The sequence below is a fragment of the Terrapene carolina genome, unplaced genomic scaffold, assembly GCF_002925995.2.
Source record: "Terrapene carolina triunguis isolate 2854851 unplaced genomic scaffold, T_m_triunguis-2.0 Scaffold138, whole genome shotgun sequence".
Lineage (NCBI taxonomy): Eukaryota > Metazoa > Chordata > Testudines > Emydidae > Terrapene > Terrapene triunguis.
The window spans coordinates 5,241,657-5,264,175 of record NW_020664489.1 but is presented as its reverse complement, the minus strand read 5'-3'; the positions used below and the strand labels follow the sequence as shown (position 1 = coordinate 5,264,175).

Sequence of the window (22,519 nt, the reverse complement as noted above, 5' to 3'; positions counted from 1 at the left end):
GCATTGTAGTTTTCCACAATCACCTCTTCCACTTATCTCTTTCAGGAAAAGAATACCCTTCTGGGCTGATCTTTGTTTATTCTTGGCCTCATGGTGTGATATATGTATTATTATAATATAAAATGCGGTTCAAGCTTTATATATAAACCCCTAACTCAATGGAGAGTTGCAATGGGAAAAGGCACCACCTTGTTCTCTGTGTGTTTGTCAAAGATAAATGTGCATGTAGAGAACCATATCTAACTGGACCAACCAACAAAACCAATCTTGACTTGAAGTCAGTGGGAGCAGTGAATGCTCAGCATCTTTTAGGCCCCAATACTACAAATTGTTCCATGTGGGCAGATCCCTGTGTGGAGTCCCACTGAAGGCAATGGGACCTCTGAGTCCACAGCACCTGAAGCGAGTGGAGCTCTGTGTGAGCATAGGCTCTGCAGAACAAGTACAAGGAACAGGCCTATCTTTAGGGTCCCACCTTTCAAAATCTTATCCTGTATGCAGAAGACCTATGGGGAACAAGGCAGCAGGAGCATAGTGAAGACCTATCTAGTTGGATATCATTAGTATTCCGAAGCCATAAAACATTGGCCAGTTTTTCGCCTTTTCCTCCTAACTGATATCTTTGATGGTTTGAGAAAATGAGAAGCTGCTTAAACTGGGTTTTGATAGTTATACGGCTGTTCTTTAAAGACCGGATTACCTGCTGGGAAGTCTCAGGAATAATCCTGCTCTGTGTAAAACAGTCCTCTGCTGCTCTCTCTAATTCTTTTTGACACAGCAAGCGAGCCTCTTCAGGCTGTGTGCTCTAATGACTTATCCACATGCTAGGGGCCAAATTTACCACTGCTGTTCGCAGGCCTGATTCCATTATCTCACACCCGCTTATGCCCATGGTGAATTTGATCCCATCACAGAAGAAACTCTCATTACATTTTAACACCTATTGCATGATGATCTGCTACCATGATATTGTCAAGACGGTCATAATACGTGTGCAAGACATTAGCCAAACGATCATTTTACTGTTACGATGAAACAGGATAAGTGTTGAGGTCTTGAAATGTTAACATTTGTTTTGAGTGCAATATAAACAGTGTATGGATGGGTACTTTCTGCTGTGTTGTGGGTTTGGAGGTTTTTTCCCCCTCATATGAGGACTGCAATCCATACTAGAGCTCTGCCTTTTGGTTTGTTCAAATACTGTTGTTAATAATTAGTTCTTAGACAGTGACCCTGAATGCAAAACCTCTAGCCAGGAAATATGGGTAGAATTTCTGTGCATTAAAAAGTATTTCTAACAGGGAGCCAACATGGTTCCTAAGCTCCAGTTAGCAGTGCCTGCCTGCCTCATATTTCTTCTAACAAGTCTGGGATTAAATTTATGTTGAAGGCTTCTTCTCAAAGGCAGTCTTGTGCAATTGAGGATATGAAAATGAGACCATAACAGCGCAAAGATTGTCACCTGCAGTGACAGAGCCAGGTTTTGCAACTTTTTGCAACTGGGTGGTCAATGTGTCATTGGTGGTGTGGTGGGCTGGAGAGCGAGCCTGCCTTGCACTCATCCAACAGCATCAGCTCTTGTCCCAAGGGGCGGGGTTGGCTCCCCACTCTGGGCATTGCGACCTAGTGCATGGGACCCTGGATGACATGTCACAGAGCCCAGAATGGGGAGCTGGCCCTGCCTCATAGGACAGGGGCTGCTGCTGCCGAATATGAGTGAGGGGCAGACTCACTCTCCTGTTCTGTATGAAAATGTATGTTGTACTCCTCCTCTTGTGTATTGCATAATATGCCTGAAAAGTGCCACACCCATCTAAAGGCCTCTCCTGCTCCCCTGTTAACTCCACCACTGGTCACCCGATCTGTTTACAAAATAAGCTCTGTTTACAAAAGAAGTCTTGGACCTAACTTCATCTCTTCTGGCCAAGGGCTTGAGAATTAGAACAGCGTGTGCTGGTGCAGACACAACGTGTGTGGCAAACCCTGTTGCGTTGGTTAAAACCAGGGGTGGCCAACCTGTGGCTCTGGAGCCACATGCGGCTCTTCAGAAGTTAATATGCGGCTCCTTGTATAGGCACCAGCACCGGGGCTGGAGCTACAGGTGCCAACTTTCCAATGGGCCAAGGGGTGCTCACTGTTCAACCCCTGGCTCTGCCACAGGCCCTGCCCCCACTCCACCCCTTCCCGCACCCTCACCTGAGCCTGGCATGCCCTCGCTCCTCCCCCTCCCCCGCAGAGCATCCTGCATGCCACGAAACAGCTGATCAGGAGGTGCGGGGAGGGATGGGGAGGCGCTGATCGGCAGGGCTGCCGGTGAGCAGGAGGTGTTGGGAGTGGGCGGGAGCTGATGGGGGACTGATGACATATTACTGTGGCTCTTTGGCAATGTACATTGGTAAATTCTGGCTCCTCAGGCTCAGGTTGGCCACCCCTGGTTAAAACGATTAGTTAATGAGAAAAATGGCATTGCTAGTAGAGCAGGTGCAGGGTCCCATGAGGTTTGGATTGCATGAGAGTTGGCTGGGATGCTGTCTCAGCACTATTTAAGTGGCTCTCTCAATGTAAGGAAAATGTGTATTTTAAAATATTTATTTAGATTCAAATAGAAAATTTGATTTTGTTTTGTTTTTTACATTCTCCTCCTCTCTTTTTCTGCCCAGTGGGAAAGGTGGGAGAGGAAATGTTTCTCCCTCCCTCATTCCTCCTCTGTTTTACCCCACCACCACCCTCCTTCACACATTTTTTTTCCATTTAAAAAGCCACAAGTCTTCTGAGCAGAGTTAGGCAACAGTGTGGTAAAAAATATTGGTGCCTGCCTGATGTTCTCTTTACACCAGTGGACTGGTGGTGGTAATAGGTGGGAAATTCTTGGTAGCAGAGTCTAAAAGGCGTCCCACAGGCCTGGTCTACACTTAAAACTTACACTTGCATAGCTATGTCAGTCGGGGGAGTGAAAAAAATCATACCCCTGAGCCCACATAGCTGTGCCACTAAACCCGAAGTGTAAATGAAGCTATGCCAGCGGAAGAGGACTTTTGTTGGCCTAGCTAATGTCATTCAAGGAAGTGGCACGTCTACACTGGCAGAGCTCCTGCTGTCGGTGTACACCGCATTTACACTAGGGGGCTGTGCCAACATACCGGTAGGAACTGCAGTGGAAACATAGCATAGTCTACAGATACTTATTGTTTCCGCCTGTCTCTAAGGCCTGGTCTACAACTTAAATTCACACCCCTGAGAGACATAGTTAAGCTGACCTAAGCCCCAGTACAGACACTGCTAAGTCGAGAGAGAATTCTTCCGGCAACATAGCTACTGCTTCTCAGGGGGTGGATTTACAACAGCAACAGAAAAACCCCCTTCCGTTGACGTAGCAAGTAGCTACACTACAGTGCTACAGCGACAGCGGTGCCCTAAAAGGTCTGAATTGCTTCCCTTCATCTCAATGGGGTTGCTAAAAATAAAGCCTAATGATGACAAAGTAAATATCAACATGACTAACTTTTTCACTGCTGATCACATTAGCAGAAACCTCTAGTTACTCTGGGACTGTGCAAGGAGCTCGTGTAACAGAGAGAGAACCTGGAAAATGGAAACTCAATTGCTATGATTAAAAGTTTGCCAACTTTGGTTTTCCTAAAGGCAAATAAATGGTTCTCCACAGACACCCAGTGATTGGCCTTTGAGATGTGAAACAAATCCTTTACATTTGTGGGGGATGGGGTGGGGAAGGAAGCTACAGACTAGTTTGTAACTCTAAAGGGCATTGATTTATGTGCTACGGCTGATGCAAGCTCCCTTCTAGCCAGCTGCCAGCACAACAAGGGGCAGCTCATAGCATGAGAATCTTCAAAGTCTACATAACTAAGCATAGAACTGGAAGGAACTCGGAGGTTCTAATCTTGGCTCTGACACTGACTCAGTGCCCTTAAATCAAGCCACTTAATCCTTCTGCCTTAGCATTCTCATCTGTGAAATATACATAATATCCACGGGGTGGAATGGTGGTGGTAAATAAATATTCACTGCAGTGACTGACTTAGTTAATGTTTGTTTAGAAAAGCACTATATGTGTGTTAAAGTTCAGTAGAAAGCACTCAGCACCTGTCCAGTGGCTGGGGTTAGTAGATCCCAGACTTCCAATTATTTAGACAATTGTCTTTAAGAAAACTACTTTTTTAATATTCGAAACAATGCAGAAATTGTAGCATCAGCAGCTGGACACCAGTTCTGCTGAACCAGTTGGTGGCTAAAAGATTCCCTTTTTACATACAGTGTAAAAGGTTAGACTAACCCTCGCCACAGTGATATGACCAGGTGGACAGGAGTCAGTTACATGGGAGGGGAAAACCCTCCCAAAATGGCTAACACTGGCTCCATCCCGACAGTAACTGTAACACATTTAGCAGAACTGTAAAATGGAATAACTTCAGTAGTTATTCTCCTAGCAGCACTGTAAAGGAGCGTGGAGGGATTTTATGTTTGTTGTTCCTGAAACTTATTCACAAAATTTAAAAATCATCTGAAGATGCATCAGGATTTAGGATAGAAGACTGGGAGTCAGAAAACGTGGCATCTATTCTTGACTTTACTCTTTGTCTTTGGGCAAGACACCTAACCATGCTGTGCCTCAGATTCATCTATTGGTTAAATAGGAATAATTCTTACCTACCTTTGTAAAGGGCTTCAGTTATACAAGATCAAAATGTTGTTTTATTTCATTAGATATCAATTATGCAAATTTGTGGTGCCTAAACTCTAGGGAAAACTGACAAAAATAACTACCAAGTTCTTATTCTGGAGAGGAGGCTAGAAGAGAAGATAGGCTCTCTGAGATTAACCTAAAGCTCAGATCCAAAGTCCATTGAAGTCATTGTAAAGCCTCCATTGATGTCAGCAGGGTTAGGATCGGGGCCTTAGTTATTACTTAACAGATGCTATGTTAAGTGTCTGTGCAGAGCAAAACATTGGTATTGTACTCTGTTTCCCTTGTGAATAAACATTAAAAACTACATCTCTGTTGCACTCCGAATGAAAATAAACATCTCAGTACTTACATCGTAAAGATATGGTTAGCTCGGAAACCCTCATGACAGCTATGGGGGTGAGAAACATTGGTTGGCTGTGTTTTTGTGCTTCCTAGTAAAGAAGCCATCCTAATGAAGTGGGCATTGAGATGTTTGTTTTCATACTGAGTGCAACGTCATTGTTTCTTTCAACAGTTAGCTGATTCTTCGTGCTGACTCTTAGTAGCCCCTACACCTCAGATTGTAAAGCTCTTTAAAATGACACTGAACAGGTGCATATTCTGATTAATTTAAAAATAGTGAGTGAAATCCAGGCTGTATTGAAGCCAATAGAAAAATGTCCATTAACTTCAGTGGGGCCAGGATTTCACCCCATCATTTGAATTCATCCTTGAATAATTCAGAAAACAGCTTTGTGGACTTTCTTCAAACTTTGCAGCAAAGTTCACCTCTTGACAAAGAACATGCTTTGGAAATTTCTGCCGCAAGGATAATATGTTTTGAAAGTAATAAGCAACTGACAATAGAGAGTTAGAATGGAAATGCCATCTGAACCTTAACTATAGCATTACAGAAGCAATGCTACACAAAGAGAAACAAGTGTAGATGTTCTCTTTGAAGGATATCTTTCTAGAAAAAATGGAATTGGATATTGCAGCAAACAGAATTTGTCTGCCAAACAGATTACTAGAAAGCTGACTATTATTCTATTATTTTAAAAAAAAACCCTGTAGTAATAAAAGTAACCAGTCATAAAATAATTTGTAAAAGAACAAGGAAAAAGTCTTTTAAAAATAATTCACAGCCATTGATCTATCAAGAAAGCAATAAATGCCTACATTGAAAAGTGATTAGTGATTTTTGGGTGTGACTATTAAAAGTGGCTTAATTTTCAGAGATGAGCATTCCAAGGTGTACCAAGCTGATCAACCAAAAACTGAGGGTCCAAAATAACCACTCATTTAAGAAAATTTAGGCCTACAAGTATAGTTAAACTGTGTGTTTTAATGATTTTCTGACATGAAAGAATGCCAGTACAGTGGAACTTTGGTTTCATTCATCTCCTGTAACAGGAACAGTTCAACTATATGGATCAAAAATTACTTTCTAAAAGATATTTGTATCAATGCTGGAGAGTTTTCCGCTCCCTTGCTATGGTTGGTCAATGGGGCTTTTGGTTATAAGGGTCCAATTGAACGTAATACCTTCGATTTTTCTTTGTTTTCAAAGAATGTCACCTTTGTTTGGTGCCACTGGTAAGCAGTGTTGCAGCATGTGGGAATGCTGATTGGGTAAAAAAGAGCCATGGTAGTCAAGGTGCAGGTCCCATTTGGATAAATAGCTTAGGTTTTTGCATATCTTCAAACTAGAAACAAATATAATCTGCCTGACCTGCAACAGCATTGAAATACCTAGTAGAACTTTCTCCGTTTACCTGCATGATGGAGATTTATGAATGTCAACATGGGCTGCACTGGAAAAGTTCATGATGCCAGGGTTTTTCGCTGATCAGGAGTCTGTATTCATGGACAGGCTGGAACACTATTCCCCCAAATGACACTGTAATAAACGGAGTTACTGTCTCCTCCGTTATTCTGGGGAACCCAGCATACCCAGCATATGGCTTGAAATGGTTTCCATTATGTACAGGGTTTACAGTTTGGTACAAATTGTACCAAATTGTTCCAGCACCCCTGGATAAGAGGGTTGATTGCATGCAATGTACTTATGTACCTGACTGCTTATCAAATGGGGGAGGGGAAAGAGGGTTGACTCACAGTGTGGATTGATGTAAGGAAATGATCGATGTAGCTAACTGTGTATTGAGAAATATTGTTTGCATACTAATTCCTAGTTGTCCCTGATTAGGTTTACCTTTATTAATTGAAATACACATTGTATGATGTGATGTAGTGATAGCAATACACATTCTTTATCAAATAAAAGGCTTTATTTATAAACATTAACCCATTGACAGGCAGGCCAGCTGCCATCACCATACCAGAACAGCATTAACCAAAAAAAGTGCAAACAGTGAAACCATGTACAAGCAGAAACAAACTATTGTTTCATGTTTCCTGACCACCACCCGCTTCTCATTTCCTCTTCTTCCACATTTGCTGCACACTTTGCATGGGGGCGGGGGAAAGAGGTGGTAGAGGCATCCACAGGGGCGGGTGTCAATATGGAGGGCTGTATGGGGGACAGTTGCTCTGCCCAGCTGCTCAAAAGGGCCCAGTTGCACGGGCCACCCAGCCATGGAGTTGCCTGAGCTGTTTCTGGACTGCCACACAAGGTACCACAGAGGGGACTCAGGCCAGGGTGTGGGTGCAGCAGGAGCTCCTAGTCTTGCGGCCATTTGTGATAGCAGTCACTCAAGCAGTTCTTTTTGCTGAGCTCTGTCATCCTCCCTTTGCACTGTTCCTGTTCCAGGAACTGCAAAGCAAGGATATAAAATGTTACTTTTCCAAATTGAACTTCAGTATATTTTGAGAGGGATGTTTCAGGCCACAGAAGCTCCCGGACACAGCTGGGTTAATCACAATGAAAGAAGTCAGAGACAATGGTAAGTTTAAAAAAAATCAAAGCTGCTTTAAAAAAAATTGTAGAACAGTTTGGATTTGAGGGGGCAGTTGGTGGCCATGCTACAGAAGAATTTTCTATCATTTCAGGCCTTCCACAGTTTGGCGAACATTAACAGTTCTTGTGGGCCCATGGCAAAGGGAGATGTTGTTGGTCCCATGCTGCTGGTGGGAAACCAGCAGTGTATGCAACCAAAGTCTTCCATGTATAGTGACTGAGCAGGGCATCTATGTGTGGTGTGGGCTGGTCAGTTACTGAGGTGGCCCTGGAAAATAAGTCCTTCCCCGGTATGTCACTACCTATCTGGAGTTCCTGCTTCAGGAAAAGTTTGCAGCTATCAGTACCTGGGATTGGGTCAGAATTCAAGAAGAAATTAACAGGATGCTCTGTTAGCTTCTGTATTACTTAGCATGTTATGACTGTATGCAAACACACAGATCTCCACAGTCATCCTCCTTACCCCTTTCCTCTCCCCTGGTACTTTTCTGGACAAAATTTCAAATCCCATTTGTACGTGGGATGAATGATTTTTTGTCATCTGTGAACTACATGGAACTGAAATGGACTAGATTTGGAAACGGAACACAGTTCCACCTTCCCCTCCCCCCATAGTACACTGTTTTCAGGCATTTCTTTACACTGTTGAGCAGCATACTTACTGGTATGGGAGTGTAAGTTTGTTATATTTAAGAAACACGAATGGCCATAGCAAAAATCAGCACCTTTCCAGTAAAAATTCACTTTCAAGGCGTTTTTACTGTTTGCATTTCCTCGTCACCGTTTTGAACTCCCATGGGGTAGAGCGGAGGGGCTGGGAGGATACCAAGGCACTGGCATGTGATCCACCATTAGCATACACATTGCAAGACAGGGCTTCTAACAACTTTTGCAATGGTTCATAGAATGGAAATCCGTCCCATTCCTTTATTAGTATACATTAAAATGGAGCCAGAAACATATCAAACTACGTGGCGGCTTCTGTTCCTTTTGTGTCTACTACCAGTTCTGCAGCAGGCTGTTCCTCAGGTTGGCTCAGTGCTTGGCACAGTGCCTCACACCCAGTAAAACACCTCATTAAATGGATATGATGTGGGCAAGTTGCCCAAGGTGCAGTGCTGGTCCCTGGTTTTCTGGTACTCCGTCTTGAGCCACTTAATCTGCTCCCTGCATTGGTCACTGGACCAGTTAATTTATAACACTGTCAGCTTCTTGACTATTTGCTGATATGTGTGGTCATTGCTGCTGCTCTTATTAAAGTCCACTGTTGTGCTGGCCTCACACCAGAGATTCAATAAAATCTGGCTGTGCTCCGGAAAAAGACTACTTCTGGTCAGTCTCCACTGCAAAGAGAGAAGGTTCTCTGACGATGTGTTTGCAGCTCAGTGGTCAGAAAACAGTGGAAGGGTTAAGTGCTGACTCGCTGAGCTGCTGTACTACAACAAAGGGGCTGCTTCAGTTTCCCTGGAGTCAACTGGCAATTCTTGGTATAGAGAGGACAAAGGAAGTTGACCCATAGGATTGTGGGATACTTTTGACAGACTCCCAGGACCTGAGTCAGAGGGGGCTGCGTTTAAAGTGCAAAGTAATAGGGCTTGAACCTGGACCCTGGCTTGACTCTGGCTCAAACCCTCCACCCCCACAGGGTCCTAGGACCCTGGTCTGAGCCAGAGATTTGTGTGTGAACAGAATGGGGGTTTGGTCTCAAGCCGGAGTCTGAGCCCAGGTTTGCATTTCAGTGTCTACACTGCAATTAAACACCCACAGCTAGGCCTGTCAGCGGACTCAGGCTTGTGGGACTCAGGCTTGTGGGGCTGTTTAATTGCAATGTAGATATTGGGGCTCAGGCTGGAGCCCGAGCTCTGGGATCCTCTGCCCTCATGGCATTCTAGAGCCCGAGCTGAAGCCCGAGCCTGAACATCTATAGCCCTGTAGCCCGAGCCCTGTGAGACTGAGTCAGCTGACATGAGCCACTTGCAGGTGCTTCACTGCAGTGTAGACATACCTTCACGGGCTTCTGTTTGGTTTGGTTATAATAACATAACAGCATGTTTTTATTCTAACAGTTGTCATTACTCACTTCAGAGATAAGTGGGCATTGCGTCTGCATCGCGTGCACCCTGATGGAGGAACTCCGCCAGCCCAAAGCATTAATCACTTCTGCTTCATTTTCTGGGCTGAACACTAGACGAGTGGGTTTATATAATGGAGTCCCTGATAACGTGGCCACAAGTGTTTAATATGCTGAATAACCAAAGTCAGAGGATTTCAAAGGACAGGAGTCAATGAAGTGATTCTCGAGTGTTTCCATAGTTACCCTCCCCTGAAGTACTGAAACTCCCGTTATGAAGCTCTTAACCCAATGTTCAGAACTGACCTGACTGAAAATCCTGGAATATCACAGCTCTTGGTGTGTGATTGTTTAGGTGACAACTGGAGGATGCTTCCTGTGTCTGAGGTAATAACTTCTCCTGGTTCTAAATACATTCCGATACTGAGCCCCCAGTACTGTGTTAGGACAGAGTTTCTCAACTTAAGGGTCACAAACAGGGGTCACAGCCACGCAGGGTTGTTGGAACAATTTGTATAGTGGGGGTGCTGAAAGCCATTCAACCAAACTGTAAACCCTGTATATGATGGAAACCACTTCAAACCAGGGGGTGCGACAGCACCCCTAGTTCCAACACCTATGCAGTCACCTTGCTCTCCCCCTATTACCAGATGAGTGTGTGTGTGTGTTTGGGGGAGAGGAGATTGGTCCTGGCTAGATGGGAGAGGAGTACTGGATATAGAAAGGGTTGAGAACCGCTGTGCTAAGTGTTTGACATGTAAGGAGACTGATCCCTTCCCGGGTGCCCTTGACACCCTTAAGTGTTACTGGAGAGGGTGCGGAAGGGCTGTGCTGCAGCTCTGACCCTGAGAAGGCAGTCTGGCTTAGCTATCATAACTTCAGGGGGCTCCTGAGCAGCCCACGCTGGCACAGCCTTTGGAGAGGGTTCAGCATTCTCTCCTGCACACCTAGCCAGCCCAGCTAGCTGACTAGTTCAGGGTGAATAGGGCCAGGCCCTTTTTGGGCAGTTAATGCCTATAGGGGCACTAGGAAGGAGCAGGGTTGGCAGCACTCCCAAGCCACATTGTGGCTGGCCCCTGTCTGGGGAGAAGGTGGGGCTGAAGAGTGGCTCATTGCACCATCCCTCACCTTGCCCACTCACATAGTGACCTGCCCACTGTTGCATTATACTAATATGAGCTCTTTCTTCTCTCACCTCCACCTCTCTTAACACCCCTTCTGCATAGGAAGGATTAGGCCCCACTCCCACAACAAGTAACTTTTTATTTTTTGCATTATTCATTTTTAAAGCTCCTGCTCCTCCCTCTGTCCCAAATAAAATGAAGGAATGATTTTTTAAAATGCAGGTCTTCAGCCACGACTAGGATAAATATGGACTTTCTCTGGCAGCTCCTCACCGCCTCCTTGCAGATCAGTGAAAGTGAGTCACGCTCATGTAGGCTGATGAAAGCGCTTGTCCTTTCAGCACCAGCTGTTGGATTTCCTAAGTCAGCATTACTGCTGAAGCCCTCCAAGTAATCCAAGTGCAGGCAAGGGGTTACAAACACAGGGAAGCAGCCAGATTGTGCAAGAGATTTGGGAAGGCCTATGACCTTATTTGAGAACACTTTCTCTGCTCGCAATCTTCTTTTTGCATGTCTCTCCTGTACATTTGTGGCTATCCTCTTACAAGGTCGATCCTCCTGCCATTGACGTCAGTAGGAGTTCGCCACCAGTTTTCATAGGAGCAGGAACAGGCTCAGTCGGAAAACGCTTTACTTCTGCCTCGCTCTGCCCTGTTTATTCTTAGCGAAATAAAAGACCGCACACCCTGGGATGTGTTTTTCAAAAGTGCTGAGCACCCTCAACTCCAGTCGAAGTAACTGGGAGCTGCAGGTGCTCGGCATCACTGAGAATCAGGCCTTGTCTGCGTCACATGTATTTCACATTCTCTGCAATGGCAACAGGATTGGGTAGCAGATAGAGAATTATGTCTTGCAAGAGGCTGAGCACCTTCTGAATGGTACTGAATACCCTTAACTGCTGCTGACTTCACTGGGAACTAAGGATGCTCAGCGTCTCCCAGAGAAACTCATCATCTTGTAAAAATGGAAACTTCGCTTTATTAATATACAGGGAGTTACGCTTGTAAAGAGCCAATGCAAAATGACCTTTTCTGAATCAGTTTGAAAATTCTGCCACGAATTTACAAGGATCTGATGACAAACTATTGATATTAGTGATAAATGTCATGGGAAAATAATTTAGACTTGGTTAATAAAACAGTATTAAAAGCAAGCTGCCAAATTCTGTGTAGTTTATGTCCTACATTATACATACTTTGAAAGTTGTGTGGTCTGTCACTAGTACATCCCAACCTGATTGTACCATGTTTATTTTTTCAGTATTGGTCTCTGTGATTCTCAGTATGAGTTTGCAATTTTAGAAAGTTATTCAAAGTCCCACACAAAGGTTGCTCAGATGTTCCCTGCTCCAAGGCACATTGATTTATGGGGAACCTACAATATGTGCAGTATTTTGTTAACAGTCTGATGCAGAGTTGCTGGGGGTGGTGTTTTAAATTATTTGCTAAGTGCTAACAATGTGCTTGGTGCTGTACAAGATGCACAGGTGACAGTGCTGCTAAGCTGTGCAAAGCAAAAGTCAGCGTCCCTGCAATATTTTAGTTAGACTGCGAATTAATGAAATGTTTTTCTGTCTTTTCAGCAATTGGTGTGGGAAATCTCTGCCATTCTTTGTTATCTTTGATTTGCTGATTTGCTTGCCTTTATTCCTGCTGCAGGGAAAGCTGCTTCTCCCCAATCAGTCCGGAAGCATGTCCCCTCGTGCAGTCCTTTATCTGCCCCAACAGAGCCTTTGTACTTGACGGTCATGTGCAGTTGAAGACGGGCCTTCAGACCCAGGAACGGCACCTTTTCCTCTTCACAGACATCCTTGTTGTTGCCAAGTCCAAGTAAGTATCATTCCTAAGGGAATATTCTTGCAGGGCAGCACCCCTCCTCAGTACAGCATCCAGTGAATTTCCCTAATGCTATCTTCAGTAGTGAATCTTCCCTGGATTTCATGAGCGCTTCTTAGTCTGCCAATGGGAGTTGAGCTCCTAACTCCCTTAAGTGCTTTTGTACACTCACAAATCAGTCACTCAATCCAGACTAGAATATGGTAAAGGAATCATAAACTTGTATCTTAATTCAATATGGGAGGGTATTTTAGAAGTGCTGCCTTAAACTGAGAGTGGGAATGTTGTCTAGTGGATAGAGCGGGAGTTAAGCATCTTGAGTTCCATTCCCAGCTCTGTAGCCAGCTGTCCGAACTTTGACAAGTCATTTAAGCATCTTGGATCTCAGTTCATTCATTTGAGAAATGTGTATAATATCACTACCTACATCACATGGTGTTAAAGATTTAATACGTGTCTGGGAAGTCATTTGATATCCGCAGATGATTAACATTTCTATAGGTTTCAGAGTAGAAAATTTAATATTAAAGTATTACAGTGAGCATTTCTGTCCTCTTTGAATTATCTTCCAAATACTGTTTCTGGTGCAGCAAAATAGAAGGTGGTAGTATTGAGGAATCTGGGGAGCTGTTCATGTGTAATCAGGCTTGTTGTTGAGCTCAGATTATTCATTCTACCATTCACAATTAAATCAAATTTACAAGATGGATCTAGCATGCTAGCCTCTTTCAGCAATTGTGTTTTAAGGCAAATCTTGAGAGTGCTTTCACTTGTTTATGTGTTAAGGAAAAATATGAAAAACGGTGATGTAGCTTCGTTCTCTGTAAGGCACCATGTACTTCCTTTTAGGAGGGTGGATGGTTTAAACGTGAATCTTGTGCTTGTTGCAATACAGCTTTCCCCTCAAATGGCTATTTCAGAGGCTGCTGGGAAGAGCCAATATAAATCCATGTTTTCCATAGACATCTGAGCCATGTCTGTCTGAATCACATATAGTAAACATAAAATCCCTAGTTGAATTCCTTCACTTTGTGGTATGACAATAAGGGATATTTTATTTCCAACACATATCACTATCCATGGGGTGGTGAACATCCATAGGGCTGGGTCCTTCCACTTATTATTATTTATCATTTGCACTGCGGTAGCACCCAGGGGCCCTAATCGTGGATCAGGGTCCCACTGTGCTGGGTGCTGTATAAGCAATGTACTAACTCATGTTGAGCAGTAACTTACTACATGTGTATTTATTATTAGTAGTAGATTTGTATTACCATAGTGCCTACATGGCCTCTAGGGAATGGTAGCTGAATACACAGCACTTAATTTAATGTGGAGGAGAGTCTAAAATTTGTGAAGGAGTTGGAAAAATGAAATGTTTTTCCATGTGTGAATTTGATACAAGTTAAACCAGCTCAAAGTACTGTAATTTAGGGTTTAAAGAGGAATAAACAGAGCGCGATTCTGGTAATAAGAAAATGAGCCTCCATTCCTATTGGTTGTTAAAGATAGTAATAAGAACAGTATTTTGAATATTACTTGGTATGTCTTGAAGTACCGATTGGGATATGATCTCTCAAGCTGTTCTATCAGCAATTAATACAACTCTACCTCGATATAACGCTGTCCTCGGGAGCCAAAAAATCTTACCGCGTTATAGGTGAAACTGCGTTATGTCGAACTTGCTTTGATCCACCAGAGTGCGCAGCCCCGCCCCCCCGGAGCGCTGCTTTACTGCGTTATAGCCAAATTCGTGTTATATCGGGTCGCGTTATATCGGGGTAGAGGTATATTTGAATCCTATATCGCTAATGGGACCTGTTTAAAAAGTCAACAGTTGCCAAAAGTTATCATGCAGTATCATCTGAGATACTGTAGTTATTTCCTATTCTAAGTAGTACATAGGGGAAACCTGTGGTGTATCATGGACCAATATATGGTGATAAATGTTGACTTCTTAATGTCTGATGTGAACTTAAGACTGTAGTGCACCAGAGTAAAATCTGAACTGAAATGAGGATCCTGTTGAATTTGACTCAGCTACAAAATTATTTCCCATAAACGGCTAATCTGTAATATTCTTCTGTGTTAAGTACTTCCCTAGTTTTGGTGGCTGCATGTGTCTAAGAGACGTCTTTGTCTTTCTTTGGACAAGTGTTACTCTATATTTAGAGGTACTCCTAATTTGCAACATATGTGCAGGCTCAGCCCAAATCAGTCACTCTGAAAAGGAATCTCATTTATAATTAGGTTTTCATTATCAGTAAATGGGTCCAAGTTTTTTCTTTAAAAAGTCCCCAGCAGGCTCTCAGCTCTCTGATTCCACTCCTGTGAGATGGTAAGCACCTCTGGAGAGGTGACGAATACCAGTTGCCCCCAGTAAAGTCTATGGGAGTAGAAGGTGCTCGGTACCTTGCAGGAGATGTTTAGAGCCTCAGCAGGTTGGGAAAGGAGATGTGCTGTATGGATCAGTGGATAGGATGGGGGTTCTGTTCCCATCTCAGCAAATGACTCTGCATTTGACTTTGGATAAGTCACTCATGGGTTTTTACAAAATATCTCTGCAAATTAGACAGTTAACCTTTCGGTTCATCAGTTGAGCAAACTGTAAAAAAACAACAACAAATAGTGATAATATGCAGATGCTGGGGTGCTGAGGGCCATACCAAGTAACTAAAGAATTAAATATTTGCTGAACTTTTTTGAGTTCTTTGAGATCCTCAGATGACCAGCGCAATAAAAGTGCTAAATATTATCTTATAGAATCTCAGGGTTGGAAGGGACCTCAGGAGGTCATCTAGTCCAGCCACCTACTCAAAGCAGGACCACTCCCCAGACAGATTTTTACCCCAGTTCCCTAAATGGCCCCCACAAGAATTGAACTCACAACCCTGGGTTTAGCAGGCCAATGCTCAAACCACTGAGCTATCTCTCCCCCCATTCATCACCAGTTGTTATTCTGTGAAAGCTTTTAGTCTGTGCAGCTCGTGGTCTCAGTTTTCTCTTCTGTTTTTTCCCCTCCACATGAGATATTTACTTTGGTGTTTCATGTGTAAGCATTGGACCTGATCCTCCCTGTGGTCGGAGAGTGTTTCAGGTGGCTCCTACCTAGTGGTCACAGTTCACTACAGGGGCCGTTATGCCTAGTAGTGATGGTTCAAGGTGGTGGTAGTCCCGCCTAGTGGCTGCTGCCAGGGCAGGAGCAGGGGAGCCTGGGCCCTCCCTATTCCACCGGGTTCCGACTCAAGGTCCTCTGAGGCTGACTCAGCTGCTCACCTGCGTTCGTGTGATGTTCAGCTTTGGGCTTCTGGTCCATGTCCCCCCTCTACTGGGTGCTGTGGATTCCTTCACTCACTGGCTCAATACTGGCTCTGCTCTAGTCCTCTCTGGCAGTTCCCAGGGTGCGTCCTCCTCCCTGCTTGCCTGCCCCAGACTGAGCTGCCTGGCTGGTTTTTAAACCCCTCCTCCAATCTGAGCATGCCCAGCCATGGCGTGGGGGCAGGGTCTCTTTAGCCCATAAGTGTTCCTTAACCCTGTGATCGGCGGGTGTTGCAAGGAACTCCTGCCTAGTAAGAGGTTCATACACCCCATCACGTTCCCCTTCATATTTATGTTGAGTAGAACCTTCCTTGCATTTTACGTAATACGTCCTGCTCAAAGTGACTGAGAATGGCAGAATTGAGAACTTTAGGGTTATTTGTTGTTTGTGTCCACTTTTATGCAAAGCACTGATTTAAGCAACTTGTTCCCCACCTTTTACTCATTTCCCCCTTCTCCCGCCCCTTTGTTCCCCAAGCCTCCAATTCTAAAGAAGCTGAGTACAGGATTTTGTACACAAAGGAGGGAGAGGTTTAAGAAATAGAAGATACTGCTTCGCTTCACTATGTGATGTGTGGTGTTCTTTGCATCTAGGCATGTGCGTTCTCCATGGAGCTAGTCTGGAAGTAGAAGGGTCCCTGTGTCACAAAGACAAATCACTCTCTTATTCTATTTCCTGTCACTCATGCAGAACTAGCTCTCTCACTCGTATGATTCCAGCTTGGTTTTCTCATATCCCAGAGCACTCGCATAACAGACCTTGCATTCAAGGTGTGTGTGAGTGGGAGGGAGTAGAGGAGAGAAAGCATTGGTGAGGGACCTGGGAAAGAAACTGGGAATCGGGAACATCCAGATAAGTGTGTTTCCTGTGACTGTAACAAAGGATTAGGAGCCAGGAATACCCTAGTTTCTAACAGAGCCACTGATTCATTTTTATCACCTTGGATGAGGTAATTTGAGCTCTTTGTGTCTCATTTAACCCAGATATAAGATTGGGTACAATACAAAATTTGATTCTGCAAATAAACTGTCCTGGCTCTTATGCGAGGAAAAATCCAAGCTTTATGGTGAGTGTTTGGGTTTAAAAAAAAAATCGTTATATTTACTGCCTCTCAAGAAAATGTAGATAATTTGGGGGCATTTTTCTTCAATCTGGACAGGAAGTAAAGAGACTAGTTGATGCCCAGTATGTAATGGATGCCCTGCTTAGCAGGGAAAAGCAGTTGAATGGCTTGTTGGAGTTGTGGATAAACTCAGTTTTTTAGAATGTGTACATATCAAGATGGAAAGCATTTGTTGTGTTTATATAACACACAATGCCACCAAAACCCCATGCTCACACTGAAGACAGAAGGCATCCTGTTTAGCAACCATTGGTCAACATCCTGTAGTTCAACCAAGGGTTGGAATTTCACTGACTGTGATCCTACCAGCAGTCACTCTTCCTGCTGAAGGCTTTTGAAGCCACACAGAAGAATCAGATCCCTTTTTAGGCTGACCCAGTTTTATGCAAGAGCTGCAGTCTCAGACAGTAATCCACTTATCAAGTCAGGCAAACTCCACAGCAACAATTTCCAGGCAGACAATACTTTACAGAGCTACAAAGTCAGCTTGTTAGAAGCAAAATAACTCTGAGAGGGCCACACAAGGGTTCCTTTCAGCTACTTTCACTATTGCCAAAGTGGAATATCAAAGCCTTAAACTTAGTCCATGGTTGTGCTATATCTTTGGGCACACACAAGTAAATCCTCCTGTTCTGCTGCGACCACATGAGGATTTAAGCCATGTTTACTCGCTGTTGGTCAGCTGTAGCTCCACAGCGGATAGTTTACAGGTGTTTCTCCTCTGCCAGCCTTGTGAAAGGAGAACCTATGAGAATCCAGATAAATTGAGACGGGGGAAAAGAGAATACACTAGTTTGCTGATTGAAAGATCCTTGATCTCCAAACCAACGTTTCTATGTGCGTTGTGTTGGTAGCGAGTTCCTTATCTTACACATTTGTTACCATGTGCCAACAGCTACAGATAGATGCTTTAATGCAGTTTGTGTCTTTCTGTTTTTAACAAAGATTTCTAATGATTCCTCACAGGTGTGTTGGATGGGATGTAGAGATAGAAGATTCCCCCTCAACACACACATTTGGTTACTGTTCTGAAGTCTGGCTGCTTTTGGGAAAATTAGTAGGAGGGTAAATAAATGGAATGATGGTAGCAATTTCCCAGTGGATCCATTAACATTTTTGTCAGAAGCACCTATTAAGGAGATTAACTAACCTAGTGAGAAGTTAATCTTCCATCTGTTAATAGCAGCAAGGTACTGAATTGCCATTTACTGAAAGCAAAAGGAACTAGACTTGCCATGCTGGTATGAGAGAGCTAGGCATGTATTAGTGTACCTGCGCCTTCATGTAGGGCCCAGTTGTGTACCATCTAAAGTTAGCAGTTTTGCTGTTGACTTCACTAGGAGCAGGATGGTGTCCTATATCTGCAATGTAAAAACAAGCATATTTTAGAATGGTGTCAATTTGTTTTCTTGAAAACAAAATCCATCTCTCCTTAGGCCAGTCAGTCTCTTCCCTCCCTATTGGTTAATATTGAATTTTGATGATAGCTGATTTTGAACTGACCAGAAAACTCTGATATTTGGCCAAGAGTCTCAAAACTGGGTGCCTAAAATTAGGCTCTAATGACAGTATTTAAGCACTTAAATAAGTGGCATAATGTTGAAAAGTGCTCACCTCTCGTTGACTACAGGAAGGACCTGGCAGATGGGGATGAAAATGGGGGAAGGGCTGCCTGTGAATGGGGGGACAAAGGGATAGGACGGGGAGAGAGGGGAATTACTGAGACTCAGTGGGTGGGGACCCAGCTCCAGTCTGGGAAGCAGGGTCTGGGGGATTCCTATCTGCTCTACAGTCCAATCCTGGGGGCTGCAATGATGGGCCCAGCCCTTCCGGGCCCCACTCTTGTGTCCGAGTTTACACAGGGGTGGAGCCCCCACAGTATTTCCATTGCAAAGGCACCAGAGCTCCCTGGTTCCACTGGCCCATGGATGACATAATACTTCTCTGGCTCTGTTGACTTTAATGGGAGTGACTTGGTGCTCAGCATGTCTGAAAACCAGGCCACTTACTCAGGTACCTAAACATGGATAATAGTTGACAAGTCTGGCTAACCCAGGCAGATGGTGGGGAATTTACACCATGGACTCCACTCCACCAATTGTGGTCAGTAAAGCATCTCTGTGTTTGTGTGGGCCCCTGCCAATATTCACTCTTGGTTTTTTGGGGATCCAGCACTGTGTGTTGTAAATGTTAAGAGAGTAAAGTGCCAGGCAAAGTTTGCACCTTACCAGAAAATGGAAAAGGAAAGACTGGACCAAAAAACGAATTCCTGATGTAACGCCACAGGTGTCAATGGAGTTACACCAGAGATAACTTTATATTATTAGATCTTATGCTTAGTTCATTAGACTTCACTCCTATACTTGTATTTGTACATTTTTTAAACAGTTCATTCCATGGTCAGTCTATGCACAATTACGCAATATTTTTGACAGTAGCTCACTTGCTCTGTAAAAAAAATCCAGTCATTTTATGAGCAAATTGTATCCAGTATTACAGATTTAAGAGAGGTGAGATGCACAGTGGGTTACAAATCTTTATGGCAGAATAAAAATAAAGATATGATTTTAATATGTAACTTCACAATATTCTACAGACATTCTACTTCTTTATGCCAGTGGCTATAGAGATATGCATGCAGGATCCTTTTTACATTCAGCTGTGGATATTCACATTAATGCTGGGTCATCTGTGGTGCAGTATCCAGCCGCAGTGGTTTTCAGAATTTAAACTGAAAACGTCAGAAATCAGAGCAGTGTGAATTTAGCACAATCTTTTTAAACCCATGAGGTTCAAGTCCTGTCCCATTTCAGACTTAAATAGTTCAATGTGACCTAAATTAAATACCTTGTAAATGAGACTAATCCTGAAGAAGGTATTTCAGATCCTCCACAGTTCTAAAACTGTTGATTTCGTGTATTTATTTCTAGAGCACTAATCACCATAGTATCTAGGCACCATCCCCATTCACCTTCACGATGGTGAGCTGAGATGATGCACTCTTGTTTGCAGTGCTTGGCTTAACACATCCTGGTGGCAGGCAGGGCACTTTCTGGGAAGGGCCCTCATCTCTTGAAATCTCTTTCCCTGCATGTCCAGAAGAGGTGGAGTTTGACTTTGTAAACCCATCTGTTAACTCAGCCTTTTGCCTGTGGGGTGGTGATGATTACAGTGCTTGCTTGTAGTGACTGGGTTGCATCTATAGAGTTGAGTTGGCTGATATCAGCTAATTTGTTATGCTTTTAATAATTTCGATATAGTGTAGGGCTAGGACAGCCAAGGGACGTCTTTATGTGGAATGGAAAGTAAATTGTATTTATCTGTAAGCACAAAAGCCCAGTAAAAGACTGTATTTCTCTAACTGAACAAGTATAATCTGTCTGCTAGCGCTGATGGAAATTACACGTCAGCACCACAGTATTTAATAAGTTGGGTTCCTCTGTTTTCATGTGTCTAATAGCTGGCATTTCTGCCAACAGGTCACCATCTCATTTCAAACTAAAGAGCCAAGTGCGTCTCTGTGAGATGTGGACGGCATCCTGCATGGAAGAGGTCTATGAGGGCAGCACTAACCCGGAAAGGTCCTTTGTTATAGGCTGGCCCACCACCAACTGTGTGGCTAATTTTAGGTAGGAATTGAAAAGTGTATTTGCTGCTTTATTAAATTTAGGTAGGTTAGTAATGTAATAAAAATATTACAAATGACGTATTGTCTACACACAGGCCTGGAAGCCAGGATTTCTGTGGCTCCGACATAGATTCCTTCTGTTGCCTTGAGACAAGTCAGCTAATCTCTTTGCCTCGGTTTCCAGATCTCAAAAAGAGTGGCAGTGGTACTCACCTAGCTCTTATGGGTGCGGAGAAAATTGAAGATTTGGCAAAGTGCTATATGATTTGTGCTGTGTACATGTTTGGTGTTAACTGTCTGTCTTGGTTTTTAAAAAAATTTTCTGTAAATACCTTGATTACTTAGTAAGGCTAACTACCGAACAGGCACAGCCAGGCTGTCAGCCCTTTCCAGGGGTCAAAGAGTCTATCATATGAGCCTGCAAAGGTGCAGAGTTTGCATTGAGTGCAAGCAAGAATCATTCAGTAAAATGTTGACTCAGTTCAGTTTTTTTAAACTGTGCCAGAGAAAATAAGTTCAAAATTCCTCCTAAAACAGAAACTCTGAATATTAACGGGCATGAGCATTTAAATCTGTTTCTGCACGGTCTTCGCTGTGAGGACACACTATGGCCATTAAGGCAATTCTGGCCATTAGGCTAATATTAGTCTCTGCAGGAAGGCTCCCCTGTAACTTGGGAAAAAGGAGGGGACCTTTCTCCAATAAATCTGTGGTGTCCAGCTAAGCTAATTGGGCTGAGTACCAGAAACTGGATTCTGCCCCTTAATGGAGAGCAAGAGATGAGACCTGTAGTTCTGTTTTTATATTACATTGTCTGTAACCAAAGAGACTGTTCTGCATAAATTGTTCTCTGTAATACCGACTTTTTTTTTTAACAGAATAGGTCTGAAACAAAGCTGAAATTTCTATTTTAATTAAACTCTTGCCAATAAAAATGAGCTTTGAGTTAGAGACAGTAGCCTATCCTTTAAAGCTAGAAGGAAATAGTCTGGTCTGACAGTGACAGCCTTGTCAAAAGGGAATCCTAGATTGTATGTAAGTGGAGTGATTTCATGTCCAGAGGTAAATAGGAGATCTGAAGAGTTTTATACAAGTCGCTAAGTAGAGATAAGTTACAAGAGAATCTGCCAAGCAATGAAACCAAAACCAACGTTCAAAAGTTTATCAAGTGTATGTTTCTGAAGGAGAAGAATTGAGCAGGGATTATAGTTCCCTACATATCAACACCAAAAATTTGGAGAACTGATTTGCTGAAGCAGGAGTGGGAAAAATCTTTTCTTCTTCTAGGGCAGGATTTGGATCAAGAAACTTTGAAGTAAAATTAGGTTAGACTCCTTATTACTGTAATTATCCTCATAAAAGAACAATCATACATATAACTGGATAGCTTAGTACCCTTCAAAGTATATGGGTGAGATAAAAGTTAAAAAAGCTTGTGTAAAATGGGTCCTCAGTCCTCACTGGGGCCTTTTAAGTACTAGCCTACTGTAAACGATTAATAAGACAAAGCATCAGAACGGGAGGAGCTTCACCAATCTTTATACCAGCAATGCCCTTAAACTCAGGAATTAAACACCTAAGTGTAAAGTTATCCTGTTTTTTGTTTGGGTTTTAACAGCCTGTAGCTTTGGAGCCTAATCTTGTTTCCATTGACTTCATTGGCAGAACTTTAACTTCTGTGGTGAAAAATTAAACACTAGGACTTTACCCCAATACAGATCATATTTTTTCAATTTGCAGGGAAGCAGGTTTTCACTGAAAGTTGCAAATCATGTCAGTAGTTGTCAAGGGCTCCCCTGAGACGGTTGCCCC

General features: G+C 43.3%; 1 protein-coding gene across 1 annotated transcript in view; it reads left to right on the top strand.

Moving 5' to 3' along the window:
- Positions 1–22,519, top strand: part of ARHGAP20 (Rho GTPase activating protein 20) — a 101,430-nt gene that overhangs the window by 41,332 nt on the left and 37,579 nt on the right. The window contains exons 3-4 of the mRNA XM_024217092.3: positions 12,461–12,631; positions 20,559–20,708. Coding sequence (XP_024072860.2) covers positions 12,461–12,631; positions 20,559–20,708 — 321 coding nt within the window. The remainder of the gene's footprint in view (positions 1–12,460; positions 12,632–20,558; positions 20,709–22,519) is intronic.